Source organism: Tupaia chinensis, unplaced genomic scaffold (assembly GCF_000334495.1).
Source record: "Tupaia chinensis unplaced genomic scaffold, TupChi_1.0 Scaffold000104_1, whole genome shotgun sequence".
NCBI lineage: Eukaryota > Metazoa > Chordata > Mammalia > Scandentia > Tupaiidae > Tupaia > Tupaia belangeri.
Window position 1 is genome coordinate 1367115 of NW_006159568.1, and position 17240 is coordinate 1384354.

At 45.1% G+C, this 17240-nt stretch overlaps 1 protein-coding gene across 3 annotated transcripts in view; it reads right to left on the reverse strand.

The window, feature by feature from the left end:
• CCDC180 (coiled-coil domain containing 180) overlaps positions 1-17240 on the reverse strand; it is a 64263-nt gene that overhangs the window by 18182 nt on the left and 28841 nt on the right. For 2 of the 3 annotated variants that reach the window (XM_006143720.3, XM_014586005.2), the window contains exons 17-22: positions 16185-16411; positions 11344-11519; positions 8947-9127; positions 7879-8025; positions 4041-4185; positions 3750-3866 (exon numbers count right to left, since the gene is read on the reverse strand). In XM_006143720.3, coding sequence (XP_006143782.1) covers positions 3750-3866; positions 4041-4185; positions 7879-8025; positions 8947-9127; positions 11344-11519; positions 16185-16411 — 993 coding nt within the window. Of the gene's footprint in view, positions 1-654; positions 754-3749; positions 3867-4040; positions 4186-7878; positions 8026-8946; positions 9128-11343; positions 11520-16184; positions 16412-17240 lie in introns of all 3 variants that reach the window. The other variant, XM_006143719.3, reaches the window with a different exon arrangement.

Genomic DNA, 17240 nt, shown 5'->3' on the forward strand with positions numbered 1-17240 from the left:
TGCCCCGGTTTCGATGGGGAAAAGCAGCTTCTGTGCCGCAGATGATCAAAAGAAACAAGTGAGAAGTCAAACAAAAAGTGGTGGTTGAGAGGGCAGAGCCTGCTTCTGTCACTCATCCAGGGCTGGGTTCTCACCAGAGTGAGAGGCACCTGGTGACACAGGCGGCGTAAGGTCAGAAAAGAAGACTCAGGCCCTCACACCCACTGGATGGGACGTGCCTGCCTGGGGCGTGGGTGGTGGTGGCTGGTTTTCTTTTGGTTCCTTCATTCCATTGAGTAAAACAGGGGCTAAATAGGAAGGTTCAGAGATCCCAACACTCCCTTCCTTGTCCCAGGCAAATCCCTCATGTAAGTAATCCCAGACAGGGGCCAGCAGGTGGCGTGGTGGTTAAGGTGCTAAACTCCCAAGTGGCCTATTGCAATTCAAGTCCTGGACCTGGTGGCTTGCTTTCTCACGTTGTCTCTCTCTCTCTCTCTCTCTCTCTGGTGAGCACACATGTCCTATAGCAAAATTTAAAATAATAATAACAATAAAATTAAATAAATAATTTTTTCAAAAAAAGGAAAAATCCCAGACATAAGTTTACTTCAAGTTTATGATTCAAGCGTGATGCACCTTAACTTGTCACCACAGGCAGGATCTACTGAGACTTACTGTTTTATCTCCCTTTGAGTCTCGACAAGTTTCTATCTTGCTCTGAAGCTGTTCCAGAGAAGAATTTAACCTATCCGTTTGTGAATTGGATTTTGCCACCTAAAAAAACAAAAGTTCTAAGATTTTGTTTCCATAATACATATTGTAATCAGGAAAATGTTCAACAACGTGTATTACCTGAGAAATTGATTAAGCCCTGAAAAAAATGAAAACGGGGGGAAAATGCAGTTTTACCAGAAACCAGGTCGATACAAATTTAAAATTTTTTTCCTGTCAAACAGGTAAGCTTTAAGCCCAGCCACAGTTGCATGAGTGAAAGGGCACCCCTGTGTGGTGGCTGAGGCCATATGGGAGCCCAGGGTTTGGTTCCCAACTCAACCTAAATAGGCTAGGAAGGATGGCATGCACCTGTGGTCCTAGTGAAGTGGGAGGCTGGGGCAGAAGAATTGCAACGTGGCAAGACCCTTTGAAAAATACTTATCTCAGGGGCTGACAGGTGGTGTGGTGGTTAAGACACCAGACTCCCACATGGCCGACCATGGTTCAAGTCCCAGGCCTGGCAGCTTGCTTTCTCAGTTTCCCTTTCTCTCTCTATGTGTCTCTCTGGTCAACCTTAGGTGCGTTGCTGTGCAAATAAAAAAAAAAAAAAAAAAAAAAAAAAAAAAAAAAAAAAAAAAAAGAAAAAGAAAGAAAGAAAGAAAGAAGAATAAGTAAAATTAAGTAATTCTAAAAAAAAACAAAAACAAAAAAAAAAACAAAAAAAACTCTTTCTCCCTGCTTCACCTTTCTCATCAAACATTTTTTTAAAAGTAAGATTTAAATAAATTTGACACCCCTGTGTCAAGAGAGTTGGCAGGGTTTCCCACCCTGGCATGTGGCCAAGTCTGCAAAGACCACCTGGAAGGTGTAGAGACAGAACACTCCTGCTCTGACCCAGATTCTAGCTCTCGGGAGGGGCCTCGAGGCCGTCGCCTGGGCGCCCGGGCCCAGTGCACGTCTCATAGCACCGGGCATCCTAACGAGAACTGAAGTTCATCAAACGTTCCTCTGGAAAGGAATGTCTCAGTAAGAAGGCAACACCTCCATGAGAGGGAACACAGCAAAATGGTTTCTGAGGAATCTTTAAAGATGAGCTCGTTTATAAAATTGTGTAAGGGGCCAATTCTGATGTATCGCCATTTTTTCATGCATAGAGAAAAGCTTAGAAACAAATCAAAACCTTAAGAGGTTGACCGTGTGGTAGAACTAGGGCTTCTGGGTTCCTTTTTTTTTTTTTTTAATTTGTTTTATGTTTTCAACATTGCCCATGATGGAAATGTAGTTTGCTATGCTATATTAAAAATGCAGCCCCTGCACACCATGAAAAGTCCTCACATGTCAGCTCGGATCAAGGAATCTGCTGGCACCAGCTGGAGGCCCATTAAAAACCTGCTCCTTAACTAAGGGGTGGGGAGACGTGGCCTAGATCTGGGCTCGGTTCCCTGAAGCTTTGCCCCCTGCCCACCTCTTCTGCAATGGCTGCAAACCTCCCCTGAGAGGCTCTTCTGGGACCTGCATCAAAGCCTGCCTTTACCGACGACGTGCTCAGTGTCAGGGACTGTGTCAAAAGAGCTCGACACACATTAGCTCATGTATAGGGCTGTGATCTCACGAGGTGCTCGTATGATTCCCATTTCACAGATGAGTGAATTAAGTGTTTCCTGGGGCTAAAGGGACAAGAGACTGGGATTGGAGTCCCCATTTCTGAGTCTGAGACCTCAGCAAATGCTCTTTCTTTTTTTAAAAAAATAATTAGCTATTTAATTAATTTTTCAAAAAACTTGTTATTATTATTTTCTAATTTGACCAAAGAGAGAGACAGAGAAAGAGAAAGGGAAAGTGAGAAAGCAAGCTGCCAAGTTTGGCTTGAACTGTGGTCGACTATGTGGGAGTCTAGGACCTTACCCACCATATCACCTGCTGGCCCCAGCAAATGCTTCTTTATTGGAATGCATCTGCCACTCCCAGGAGACAGACCTATTCTCATCAGTTCAGCTTGTCCAAGCCCCAGTGGGTCCTCAAATACTGCTCCCTGAATGGTGCCCTGACCTCTATAGATGACCCAGGCCCTACAGTTCCAGGGCACCCTGAGTCTCCCCCATTCTACCACCACTCATCTCTGGAACCGGAACGTGGTCTGCCAACATCTCATTTGGGCCACTGATCTCTCTACCTCAGCCTTGCATGCTGCCTTGCTCCCGCTTAACTCCAGGCTTTTTGCTGCCAGCAGCCAGAAGGCCCTTCTCACAGGAGCCCTGGAGCACACAGCCCACCACAACCCTTCCCTGCATCTTCACCTCCCCACCCTACCAATGTCCTGCTCCTGCTGGGCTGCAGGGGCTTCTCCAGCTTCCCAGCTCTCGCCCTCCTCTCCCTCCCCTTGGTTCCCCCACCCCTGGATTTTGCCCACTATCTCTCCAAGTCACTGGACTCCCCACTTCCCTGCCTGGCTGGCACCTATGTCTCCCTTAAACCTCAGGGAACTCCACTTTCCCAGCCCAGGCCGAGTTCTCTGTTCTATGCCCCCACACAGCCCTCTTCCTCTTTGGTCACACAAATAGCCTGTTTGTGGTTAAGGCCACTCTGGATCAGGAAGAACGGGGTTTACCTTCCAGCTCCGCCATTTAAGAGCTCTGCGTTCCTGCCTAAACTACTCAATTATTTTCTGCCTCAGTCTCTTTATCTTTAAAATGGGGATTAAAGACAGCACTTGTTGGGGCCAGCAGTTAGCGTAATGGCTATGTCGCTGGACTCCCATGGCTTAAACTCACGCCAGGCGTGTGTGCGTGCATGCCCAAGATCCCGAGAGGAGAATGGAGGAGAAGGGATTGCAGCGTGGCCATCCCCCCTGGGGGGTGATTTCTCACTTTCTGTCTCTATGTCTCTCTCTGTCTGTCTGGCGAGCACACGCGCCCTGTAGCAAAAACCTCTCCAAAAATTAAAAAAAAAAAAAAAGACAGCACTTGTTGTCTACAGTTCTCCTGGGACTAATCAGAATAAGCAGGGTTGCACAATGCACGGTGCACAATAAATGGAGGAAGGGGAGGCGATCCTACCTGGCACTTGATGTTCACCTGCAGATTCGTCAGCAGCCGCTGGATTTTCTCTATGAAAATAAGGTCCACAGACAGGTTATGGAATTTACTTTCAAACTTGTTGATGACATCATTGGCCTGTAGAGAAAGATAGGAAGTGGAGGAAGGGGGGGTCTTAATCTGGAACATTTGGATTCAGGAAGAGGAGGAAACAGGCCCAATTAATGATTGGAGAGAGGACGTGGTCCTGTCTTCAGAGGTGACCAGCAGTCCTGGGGGCTGCCTAGAGGAGGGGGTCCGGGCTCCCTCTACCTGGTCTAGGTACTCGCTCTCCATCTTCTCCATATTGATCATGATTAAACTTTCGACAAACTCTATCCGAGAAGCTTCCTTCTCCAGTCGATGACACAGAAATTCAATTTCTTCAGGAGAAAAGTTGCCTCCTTCAGAAAACAATCTGAAAATAATTGTAGAAAAATTAAAAGTCATCGATCCCAAATACTGTGGTTAATACACACTTGTAATCTAGGCTTTAAGTGAAACGCACAAGATAATAGGAAATTTAACGCAATAGCACAAGTACAGGAACGAAGGTTAGTGGACTGGATATCCCGAGAGACCCAGCTGGAACAAACAGCATGCTGGATAACATTTAAAATGAAAATCGTCATGTAAAGGTAAGAATTCTGCAGAGTCCCCAGATGAAGCAAAACCAGGAGGTCCCTTGGAATATGAATGGAGTCATAGCTGACCTTTGCCTGGGGTTTTGGTTTCAGCCTGGATGAATGCACAGGGCGAGGAGACAGCAGAGAACTGGCCCCCGAGGGAGACACTTCCACATGAAATTGAGTAAGAAACGAAGCCCAACAGATACCAGGGCACCAGCCTGTCTAGATCAGAGGACAAGGAGCGAAGCAAAATCTCTCCCTTAGAATTCTTCATCACAAACAGGACTTCATACACATTCATAGGCTGAATTCATGTCCTCTGGAGTGACCCACAAACTTCATAAACGGATTTTAGTTGGTCTTGGGTAGGTAGTGCCTAGTGTCTCCTCGTGCCTAGCAGAAACTATGAAGAATTCTCTCTGAAGGAACCCAGTATCAGTGCAGGCCTCAAAGAAAGCCACATAGGAGCTAGCAGACGGTGTACTGGTTGTGTCTCCCAAGTAGTTGACTGTGGACTGAGTCCCAGACCCAGCGGCTTAAAACTCACTCCAGGCACGTGTGCGTGTGTATCCAAGATCCCGAGAGGAGAATGGAGGAGAGGGGATTGCGGCGTGGCCATCCCCCTGGGGGTAATTTCTCACTTTCTGTCTCTCTGTCTTTCTGTCTCTCTCTGTCTCTCCAGTGAGCACACACACCCTATAGCAAAAATCTGTTTTTTAAAAAAGAAAACCACATAAAAGATCCCTAGGAAAATGAAGGTCTCTTAGTGAAAGAAAGAATAAAATACAATTAGAAGTGGAAATCTTAATAATTATAATTTAAAACTCAATGAATAGATTTACCAGAAGATTATACACACTCACAGAGTGAATCAGTGACTAGGAAGGACAGAATGAAGACATTAGCACAAGCAAAGCTAAACTATATGAGAATGACAAAAGGACATACGGGCCACATGCCAATTTATATTTCTACTTTTTGCTGCTTTTCAAATGTTCTAAAAACACACTGTTTTTATAATCATAAAAACTTCAGTAATATTTAAAATGAATGCAAATCTTACAGATATCAACAGAGACGGTGCCCACCACAATTGGCAGTGGGGAGGGGGGTGCTGTCACTCAGCATGTGTGCTAGAGTTCCAGTTCTGTATAAAATTATTAATAACAGTTTTTTGGCTCATGTATAAGTATGGGCAGGTACAAAATATATTTTTGGAGAGTTTCCACTTTTCACTTTATATACTTCTGTGTTCGATTATGCTACAATAGTAAAAGATTTGTGATTTTAAAAATTCACTCCAGGCACGTGTGCGTGTGTATCCAAGATCCCGAGAGGAGAATGGAGGAGAGGGGATTGCGGCGTGGCCATCCCCCTGGGGGTAATTTCTCGCTTTCTGTCTCTCTGTCTTTCTGTCTCTCTCTGTCTCTCCAGTGAGCACACACACCCTATAGCAAAAATCTGTTTTTTAAAAAAGAAAACCACATAAAAGATCCCTAGGAAAATGAAGGTCTCTTAGTGAAAGAAAGAATAAAATACAATTAGAAGTGGAAATCTTAATAATTATAATTTAAAACTCAATGAATAGATTTACCAGAAGATTATACACACTCACAGAGTGAATCAGTGACTAGGAAGGACAGAATGAAGACATTAGCACAAGCAAAGCTAAACTATATGAGAATGACAAAAGGACATACGGGCCACATGCCAATTTATATTTCTACTTTTTGCTGCTTTTCAAATGTTCTAAAAACACACTGTTTTTATAATCATAAAAACTTCAGTAATATTTAAAATGAATGCAAATCTTACAGATATCAACAGAGACGGTGCCCACCACAATTGGCAGTGGGGAGGGGGGTGCTGTCACTCAGCATGTGTGCTAGAGTTCCAGTTCTGTATAAAATTATTAATAACAGTTTTTTGGCTCATGTATAAGTATGGGCAGGTACAAAATATATTTTTGGAGAGTTTCCACTTTTCACTTTATATACTTCTGTGTTCGATTATGCTACAATAGTAAAAGATTTGTGATTTTAAAAATTATATACTTTAAAAAAAATAAATACAGCCTGTTGTAACAAATGTTAAAAACTAACTCCAAGATTATGTTCATCAAGAAGCGAGTTAAGATAACAATTAAAAGGGGAAAGAAAGGCCAATAAGCACACGGAAAGATCCTGAGCATCATTAATCATTATAAATCAACAACCGCACATGAGAACCATCTCACACCCATAAAAATGTTTTCCATAGAGATCAGGAGGTGGCATGGCAGTTAAGGTGCTGGACTTCCACATGGCTGATTGTGGTTTGAGTCCTAAACTGGGTGGTTTGAAGATCACATCAAAAACACTCGTGCATGCATGCCCAACTCCCAGGAGGAGAATGGAGAAGGAACTGTGGCATGGCCATCCCCCTTAGGGGTCATTTCTCATTTTCCCTCTCACCATCTCTTTCAGTCTATCTCTGGTGAACATACATGCTCTATGGTAAAAACCTAAAAAAAGGGGGGGGAGGGGGCAGTTGGTGGCATGGTGGTTAAGGGTGCTGGACTCCCACATGGCTGACTGCGGTTTGAATCCCAGACCCGGCAGCTTACTTTCTCACTTTTCCTCTCTTTCTCTCTCTCTATCTCTGTTTCTCTCACTCTGTCCCTCTCTGGTCAAAATTAAAATAAGTAAAGTTGAATAAAATAATTCCTTTTAAAAAAAGCCCCAGAAAATAGCAAACATTGGCAAGGATGTGGAAAGACTGGAATCCTTGTGTATTGCTGGTGGGAATGCAAAATGGTGCAGCTGGGTGTAGGATTAATGTTGTAGTTCCTCCAAAAACTTAACTTAGAAGGACCCTATGAGCCAGCAGTTCCACTTCTGGGAATAAACCCAGGACTACAATCAAGGCCTTGAACAGATGCCTATGCACCTATGGTCGGTGCACCATTGCTCACAACAGGTAAAAGGTGGAAACAGCCCAAATGCCCATCGACACATGCGTGAGTACACAGAATGTGGTAAATACACACAGACAGAATATCGTGCAACCTTAAAAAGGAATGAACTCTGACTCCCGATACGACCCAGAGGAACCTTTGAGACATGATGCTAAATCTAAAAAGCCAGACACAAAAACCAAATATCACGTGATTCCATTTATGGGCTACCCAGAGTACCCAGACTCACAGAGACAGAAAGCAGAACAGTGGTTGGCAGGGGCTGTGGGAGGGGGAGGTGGAAGTTGGTGTTTAATGACACAGTTTCACTTTGTGAAGGTGACAGAGGTCCAGAGATGGATGGTGGCGACGGCGTCACCCAAGGCCAATGTTCTTAGTGCCACTGAGCTGTTTACCCACAGATGGTTAACATGGTAAATGTTAGGTAATGTGTGTTTTCCCACAATAACAAATTAAGGAGGACACAAGACCACCTCCCTACAGAGAAAGCCGGTGGTCTGAAGTGAGCCCGGACACCAGGTCCCACCTGCAGTGCTTGACGAACTCAATGTTGGTGTAGCGGAGTTTGCCCAGACTCTCCTCCAAGTACTGGCGGAAGCTGCGCAGGGACACCTGGATGACATCGACGTAGCTCAGCAGCTCTCGGTGCAGCGTGCTGCTCAGGAGGACCAGCCTGTGGTGCACAGAGAAAGAGCAGAGAGGCATGACCAGCCTGGAGACACGAGAAGGCAGGTGGGGACCTGGCCTGGGAGGGCGTCCTGAGAGGCCGCTGGAGCGCCACAGCCCGTGCCCAGCTCCGGGGCCACCAGGAACACTGCCTAGCATCTTGGGGTGACAGAGGGGGCAGCAGAAGGGAAGGGAGTTCAAAATGCCATTGTGTGCAGGACAGAGTTGCTCTGTGTGTGCTGGATCAGCGGGCAGAAGTCTCCTCTCTCTGACCCCTGATGCCAGATGGACAAAGGAATCTTAAGCCATACTGAATCTTCATCCTCCCTCCAGCAGGCTCTCTGACCCTGGCAACATGGCCCCCATGCCCCACGATCCCGACAGAGTGCCTTCAAGTGTCCTCTTTACAACCAAGCCAGCCTGACCCAGCTGCCCTTGTGTGCCTGCCAACTCCTCCCTGTGACTCAGCTTCATCTCAGGTCCCTGAAGGGCCTTCCTGGTGCCCCCTCTCTACCCGAAGCTTGGCCATTGCTCCTTCTCTGATGGGAAAACTCAGCTCCCTTTCACCTTCATCCATCCTAGGCCAAGGCACTGATTTCATCTCAAATGACCCCTCCTGCAGGAAGCCCTTCTTGCTTTTCCTTGAGAGAAAGTCGTCTTTCCCACCACTGACATTTATGGCACGTCAGAGACCGCACCCTCACAGGCTGTGTGCACCCTTTTCTTTCTCTAGCTGCTCACCCCCATGCCCCCAGATATTTCACAGTTCAATGCTTCGACTCTCATGAAGAGGTAAATTCAAAACGAGGTGCCTGTGGTGCGCTCTGCTCCTTTGTCTGTGGGGAGAGATCCACAGCTCCTTTGAAAGCAGCAGCTGGGCTGGGACTCTGCAGCCCCACAGCCAGGACGGACTCCCAGGGCCCCTTACTTTTGGCTCCGCGTGGCATTCAAGAAGATATGCTCCATGTCGTAAATCTTGCGGCGGAAGTTTTTGCTCCTAGCGCTTTGCTCTTCTTGGAACTTGCAGAACATCAGCCTCTCCTTCTTCAGCGTCTCCATCACCCCAGTACAGTGGCTGTCCAGTCGCTCTTGATGGAGCAAGAGCTCAGCTGGGAAAGGAGGAGGAGAGCTGGGGGCCACGGGCACGGGCTCACCTCAGCGCATTCCTTTCTGGAGCAATCCTGAAATTGTTCCAGAATCCTCTCCCCTTGTCCTGTCCCGGCCGACCTCCTCAGGGCTTAGGCTGAGAGTGGACTCTGACCTCAGCCAGGCCCATCTGAGGGCCCTGCTGTGAGCAGGGAGCCCCCTGCTGGTGGAGACATCCTGTCTACAAAGCCAGGGAGCCCAGGCTCCTGGGGAGCAGCCAACCAGCAAGGGCAAGGTGTGGGTAGGACTGAGGTCTCGACCAACGAGCACATGGCGGCTCTTGGTGAGGCTGGAGATCCAGGCAGGTGGGCACAGAAGTACACACGAAGCTGGGCAGCCTGGATTTGTTCCTTTCCACGTGTGGGTACTCAAGTCCAGTGAGCCTGAATCCCACTGGCTCCAGGTGGAGGAGAAAGGGCCTTTCAGACTCCGGGGCAGCAGCTGAGTACACAGAGGCCCCAGCTCCCCTCAGCTCATTTCCCTAAGGTCTGGCGCATTGGAAGTGCTCTGGCCACAGCTCTGTCAAAAATGAATGGTGTGAGGGGCCAGCGAGTAGCGTACAAGCGAAGGCACTGGACTCCCGCATGGCTGACTCCTGGTTTAAGTCCTGGACCCAGAGGCCTGAAACTCACACGGAGCGCGTGTGGTCGCTTTCTCTCTCTGTCTCTCCAGCAAGCGCATGTGCCGTGTAGCAAAAATCTCTTTAAAAAAAAGGTGATGCTGAGACTACATTTCTTTCTTTGGTTTTGACTTCTATTCTGTGCACTGGGTCGGGGGCCTAGGCGGGGAAGGGAACCAGCCTCAGGGGCTTCTACTCATGCATCCAGTCTTTTCCTCCTCAGTATGTTGGGGCACACATGCTCCGGAGGAGGGTGATATCAGCAAGCTGCCTGATCCCCAGTGCTGGGATTCGGGGGCCAGTCATCTCACATGACTCTCACTGCCCCAGGAAGCAGGGGTCTGGATGGGACGTGCCAGGGCTCTCTGCTCCGGTGGAGTTTGGAGTACGATGTGAGTGAACCACAGAAAGGGTCATTGATGGGTCTACGAAAAGGTTTTCCTTCCCTCCAATAATGGAGCTCACCGCCTGAAATAGATATGGCTTTTTCCCCCCATAGGATACATGTACTCACTGGAGAGAGACAGAAGGAAAGAAATCACCCACCCCAGGGTGGGCAGGGGGAGATGGCGACACCTCAATTTCTTCTCCTCCATTCTCCTTTCGGGATTATGGGCATGCATGTACATGTGCCTGATGTGATTTTGAAGCCTCCAAGGCTGGGACTCAAACCATGGTAGGCCTTAACCACCATGCCACTTGCTGCCCCCACGCCTTTCTTTTAAAGCACGCTAAGCGATAAGGTAGAAATAATGGTTACTGCTTTTGGAAGCTGGGTCTTGCACTAGCTGCTTCTGATTCGGCACCATGCCGTCTCAGGAGGGCGAGTTATTACCTCCAACACTCCTGCAAAGGGGTCAGATGGGACGGGTAACCTGCACAGTCACAGCCTGAGAGGTTGGTCCTGAGAGCTTCAGGCTGGCCCCTCGAGTGTCACTGCGAGGGTGTAATCCGACAGTGGTGCTGGCAGGTCTGAGATCCGAGAGCTGGAGGACAATTCATCTCAGCACCTCTTTAAAAAATAAAAGTTGAGGGGCCAGATAGTGGCACAGCAATAAACTGTGATGCTCTGTGAGGCTGCCCACAGGGGAAAAATATACATTTTTTTTTAAGAAATAAAAATAATAAAAAATACAGGTCTTCAGGTGGAGCAATGGTTAAGGTGCTAGACTCCCACGTGGCCTACTGTGGCTTGAGTCCTGGAACCGGAGGCTTGAAACTCATGCCAGGCGCGTGTCTTGCATGCCCAAGATCCCGAGAGGAGTATAGAGGAGAAGGGATTACAGCATGGCCATCCCCCCAAGGGGCGATTTCTCATTTTCTATCTCTCCAGCAAGCATACATCCTTTATAGCAAAAATGTATCTAAATAAATAAATGAACAAATAAATAAGTTAAAATAGGAATAAACATTTTTGTGTGAGAACCTTCATATCCCACCTCTGTGATGTGATAACATGCTAAATGCTGTGTTGTGTGAACCAGGGCAGCTAATGGGCGGTGGAACAGATAATGTGGAAAGGGTCTGGGGCCGGCCAGCCTTCCCAGGCAGGGTCTATACCTGCCCTAACATTGTGGATGTCCTTTTCAACGTGTTGAGTTCGTGGCTGGTGCAGGTGCAGGCGCAGCTCCAGTTCTGAATCCAGCTCGTCCACCTTGGTGGTCATGATGACCCGGGAGTTGAGGACACATTGGTCAAACCACTTCTCGAGGTGCTCAAACAAGCCAGCTCGAATTCTGAGGGAGAGACCAATGAGAGTCAGCCCTGCCAGCAATCACGTGTGAAAGATCTCTCCATAGCGAGACCCAAGGAGCTTCACCCTCTCACTCTTCCTTCCTGTTTTATTCCGCAATACGTTGTGTTGCATCGTGTGGATGGACCAGAACACTGCTGGAGAACACGGGGGTTCAACCTCTTGTTCTTACAAGAAGGCTACCATAAATGACCTTGCACATACGTCCAATGTGCAGGCGTCTCTATGGGATAAATGCCCTGAACTGGGTTTACTGATCAAATGCATTTAAAATGTGTTTGTGGTTCCAGTAGATTTGGCCAAACTGTTTCCATTGGATGGTAATTTGTGTTTTTATCGTCAATGAATAACGAGAGTTGTTTGTCTACAGCTTCAGAGTATATCGCAAACTTTTGATTTTGGGCATTTTCATCATTATGACTTAGACATCATATTTACATGTGTTTAAAGGTATTTATTTTTCTCTGTTCTTTCCATTACTGTCTGCTCCAGTCCATTCTCTGTTGCTAAAAAACGGGATACCTGAGTCTGGTGTGATTTATAAAGAATAGAAGTTTGTGTAGCTCACTGTTTTGGAGGTCCAGGGTCAAGGGGGCCATGAAAGGTGAGGATCTTGTTAGTGGAGGCTCTCTGCCGAGGCCCAAGGTGGTGCAGGGTGTCACGTGGCAAGAGCTGAGTGTCTGTGTTCACGTGTCTATCTCACTCCATCTCCTTTTAAACCCACCAAGACCCAAGCACAGGGGTTCCACCCTGATGATTTTAATCCTAATTGCCTCTCAAAGGCTTTACATTTAATCGCATTGTTGGATTAAGTTTTTGTTTTTTCTTAAAGAGAGATTTTTGTTATAGGGTGCATGCGTTCACTGGAGAGACAGAGAGAGACAGAAAGTGAGAAATCACCACCACCCCCAACCCCAGCCACGCGGAGGGATGGTCATGTTGCAGTCCCTTCTCCATTCTCCTCTCGGGATTCTGGGCATGCACGCACATGTGCCAGGCATGAGTTTTAAGTCACCAGATCCAGGAATCGGACTGTGTTCAACTATGTGGGAGTCCAGCAACATAACCATTACACCAACTGCTGGTCCCTCAGATTAAGTTTTTATCTTCCTAATCCTGTCTTTTTTTTTTTTTTTTTTGACAGGTTTTTTGCTATAGGACAGACAGAGACAGAGAGACAGAAAGTGAGAAATCACCCCCCAGGGAGGATGGCCACACCACAATCTCTTCTCCTCCATTCTCCTCTCAGGATCTTGGGCACATATGCACACGCGCCCAGCGTGAGTTTTAAGCCACCAGGTCCAGGACACAAACCGCAGTCGACTACATGGGAGTCCAGCGACAGCCATTTCGCTAACTGCTGGTCCCCCTAACCCTGTCTTAATCAAATTTCATCAAGTAAATGTTGGGAGGACTTTCAACAATAGCAATGTCTTTTTCCCATTTCTCTATTGTGCTCTCTACTGTGGTCTCGTTTTTTTTCTCATAAATTCCTAGGAGGACTTTATATATTGGGAACATGAGGCCCGTTGATGTGAGTTTGCAAATATTATTTCCCAGTTCATTGTTTTTTTCTTTTAATATGTATGGTGATTTTTTTTGTCCATGTGTTATTAAGATGTCAGTTATCCTAAAATTGATCTATAGATCCAATGCAATAACAAAAGGGGGAAAAGAATCTCAGCAGCTGTTTTTTCATGAAAACTATTACAAGCTGGTTTCAAAATTTATATGGATGGGGTGGCAGGTGATGTAGTGGTTAAGGTGCTTGACTACCACATGGCCAACTGTGGTTCAAGTCCTGGGCCCAGCAGCTTGCCTTCACTTTCCTTTTCCTTCTCTCTCTCTCTGGTTAAATTAACATAATAATAACAAATAAAATTAAATAAATACATTTTTTTAAAAAAAGTTTATATGGGAACACAACAGGCTGAGAATAGTGAAGACGATCTTGGAGTAGATCACAGTTGGAGGACTTCAACTCTCAGCGATTGAGACTCCATTACAATAATAAAGCAGTGTGATAAGTGTAAGGACAGACACAGAGAAAAATAGAGAGAAGTGATGCCAGAGCTGCTGGGGACAGGAGAGTTTTCTCAGAAAATGGCACGGGGTTAATCTATTATCGATTAATAGATCAATCTGGGCTCCTGCCTCACACCAAAATGAAATATCAGTTCCAGGTGGATTTTAGATCCAAGTATGAAAGTTTAGAACAATAATATTTCTAATACATATAACATTGGAGAATATTTTCATTACTTTGGGGCAGGCAAAAATGTCATAGATAGGGCACAAGTAAGCCAATATAATGAAGAAAGTTTATAAATTGGTGCTAATTGAAAGTAAGCACTTCTCTTCATCAAAAGATGGCTTTAAAGAGAGAGAAAAGCATGAAGTAGAGTGGGCTGAATGTATTCATCTGACAAAAGGCTCATAAAGGAATATGCAACTAACGTCTACCACTTAATAAGAAAAAAGACAATCCAGCAGGAAAAAATGGCAAAAAAGAATTGACTAGATATTTCCTCAAAAGATAATCAAATGACCAACAAGTATAGGAAAAGTTGCATAATGTCATTCCTTATCAAGACGAGCCAAATTAAAATCACGATGAGACACCACCATAATTACACCAGAAATGCTCACATAAAAACAACGATGACACCAACTATTGTTGAGGATGAAGAACAAATGGCACTCTCACACTGTTGTAAACTGTGAAATTGTTGAGACCATTTTTAAAAACCCTTTGGCAGGGCTGGAAGGTGGTGTGGTGGCTAAGGGCGTTGGACTCCCACATGGTCGACAGTGGTTTGAGTCCCAGATCTGGCAGCTTGCTTTCTCAGTTTCTCTCACTCTCTCGCTCTTGCTTTGTCCCTCTTTGGTCAAATTTAAAACAAATAAATAAGTTAAATTAAATTAAATAATTCTAAAAAAAAATGGAAGTTAAGAAAAAAAACTCTTTGGGAGTATCTTTTGTCCTTATTTCCTAAATTTGGACATGCATGTACCTATGACTCAACAATTCCATTCTTGGTTACGTATGTAACAGAAATGTTTACATCTGCTCACCAGTAGACTTGCACGAGAATGTTCAGAGCAGCATTACTGGCATAACTCAAAATAGGAAAGACCCAAATACACATCAATAGGATGATAAATTAATTATATATATTCGTATAAGATATCATTCAAAATTAAAAGTGAATTCTAGCCACATTTAAGAATATATATGACTTATGAACCTTACAAACGCAATGAAGAAAGAAGCCTGACTTAAAATAATGTGTTCTGTATGATTTCATTTAAATAAAGTTTTTAAACAAGGAAAATGAACTCAAATGTTAGAGTATGTGTTATCCTGCAGAAGAGAGGGCAGTGACTAGGATGGGGATAGGAGGTCTGCTCCTAGGGAGTTGGTAATGGTTCTATTTCTTGTGTGTCCTGAGTACCAGGCATGTTCCCTCTAAATAACTCATGGAACTATCCACTTAGTAATTCTGTACTTCCAAGTATGCACATGATTCTTCGACATGCAAATTCGATCGGTTGAACATAGAACACTTTTTCTAGTTTGTCACAAGATCAGATGACATAGTGGTTGGTTCAAGACTCTGGAATTTAATGGTCTAGGGTCATATACTGGATCTAAGCACTTCCTATCTCAGAGATCTTGGCCAAGTTACTAACTCTGAGCTTTAGTTTCTTCATCTGTATAATAGAATGAATTATGGTACCCATCTCAAAGTTATTAAGGAGATTACATACTCTGAATACATAATAGCTATGTGGTGGCCCTTGCTGATCTTTATCCTACAGACAATAGAGAGGACAGATGGTGGCCTGTGGTGGAGAAGGTGGTGGACAGATCCGTATAAAGTATCTGTCAAGAGATACTTTAAAGGTGAGATGATGCTGAGTAAGTGCTGCAAGGTCTGACTCTGCTCCTGCTGCTCCCTGTCTCTGGTCTTCTTCCCAGGTGTAAGTCTGGGAGGTAGCCTAACCAGGAGATCTTTAGTGCTTAGTCCTACCTATGACATTGTAGAGACAGGAGGGCAATGGGAATGCCATTCAAAAGTGAAATGTAAATTTCCACCTTTGGTCCAAACTCTACCACCAAAGCCTAGAAACTTGGAAGTCATGAGAGTAAACAGTCGTGGGATTAGGAGCCATTTCTGTTACTTTTCATTGTTCTGTTTTTGCAAGGAATGTGTCTTCATAATCATGCAAAATGCCATACACAATATATTCATATCTATGATTTATAACTATAGAATTTAAAAAGGAAAGGAAGAAAGAAACCCTAATAATGCAGATGTGCCAGAACATCTGGCAGGGAACACATTTATGTTTTCTTATGTACAAGGCCCAACCCAGCAGAGCACTTTGGGATGGACATGAGTCACTCTCACAGAAACTATCTATGCGTAATTTTTTATATCTTTATCCAAAGTAATTTGTTATTTTTTTTTCACTTGTGTTTCTTTTGCTATTTTTTAAAAAAATGTGTTTCTCACCCTATCCTCCGTTGATTACCTACATTTTTCTTTTTCCAGTTGAAGCTAGCCTAATCTTTTGTTACAATATTTCACCTTATTAGTAAAACTTGGAACAAGAGAATAAGAATAAAGGGTTTTCTACTCACTGTTTCTTAATTTCTAAAAGTAGTTTGGATGGAATTATCACTTGTTCTGTAAACTTGGTACTGGACATATCATCGATGAACATGGTTGAGAGGTTGGAATGGGGCCTCCGCCAACCCTCTTCTTCTTGCAGGGACAGGAAAACAAAATATGTGTTTCCACTAGAGGTTGTGAAGGACTCCACATCATCGTGCAGGACCTTCTCCAGGTTTTCTTCCTTGGCTTCGCCCTAAGCAGGTACCAAGATTTTAGATTTGACATCGTCAGATGGACTTGGGGATGCCAGCCACAGACTTGACAGCAAAGAGATTGTACACCTGGTACTAAATCTTGCCTGTCATTGTTCTTTGTTTTGTTTCTTTTTTCCCCACCGAGGGGGGGAATTTAAAATTGAGGAGATCCATATAAAAATCTGGTTTCTAGTTTCTCTTAAAACATCAGAACATGAGCCAGCAGGTAGAGACTTTAGCATGGAGGCTAAGGCAGCTAGATTCCACGTGTCTGACTACACAGTTTGGGTCCCAGACCCTGTGGCTTGAAAAGCACACTGGGCTCATGTGTGTGCATGCCCAAAATCCTGAGAAGAGAAAAGAGAAGGGATTGTGGTGTTGCCATCCCCCTCGGGGGTACTTTCTCCCTCTGTCTCTCTCCAGCAAGCATAAATGCCCTGTAGCAAACTAAAACAAAACAAAGCAAAACAACAGAACATGGGTCAGTTCTGAGCCTGCCTTCCCACATGGCATCTGGCTGCCACTGAGCAAAGACTGCACAATCTTCATCACTTCCCGTTATTTCACTCCTGATGTCCTGCTCTCTTATCCATCATACACGCGCTGGCATTGGAACTTAGAATTTCTGCTCAAAAAATAGTTTCATATACCCATTCTTCTATCACAGTATAGGAACAAGCCTTTTACAGCTCCAAGATTATGGAATTCAGGTACTGCTCTGTGAGTATGAACGCATGAGGGCTAGGTTTATTAACAGGAGAGACACTTCCCTATACCCTGTCTGACAGCTTGGATAGGATTCTTTTGGCTACACAACTAGAGTAGGGA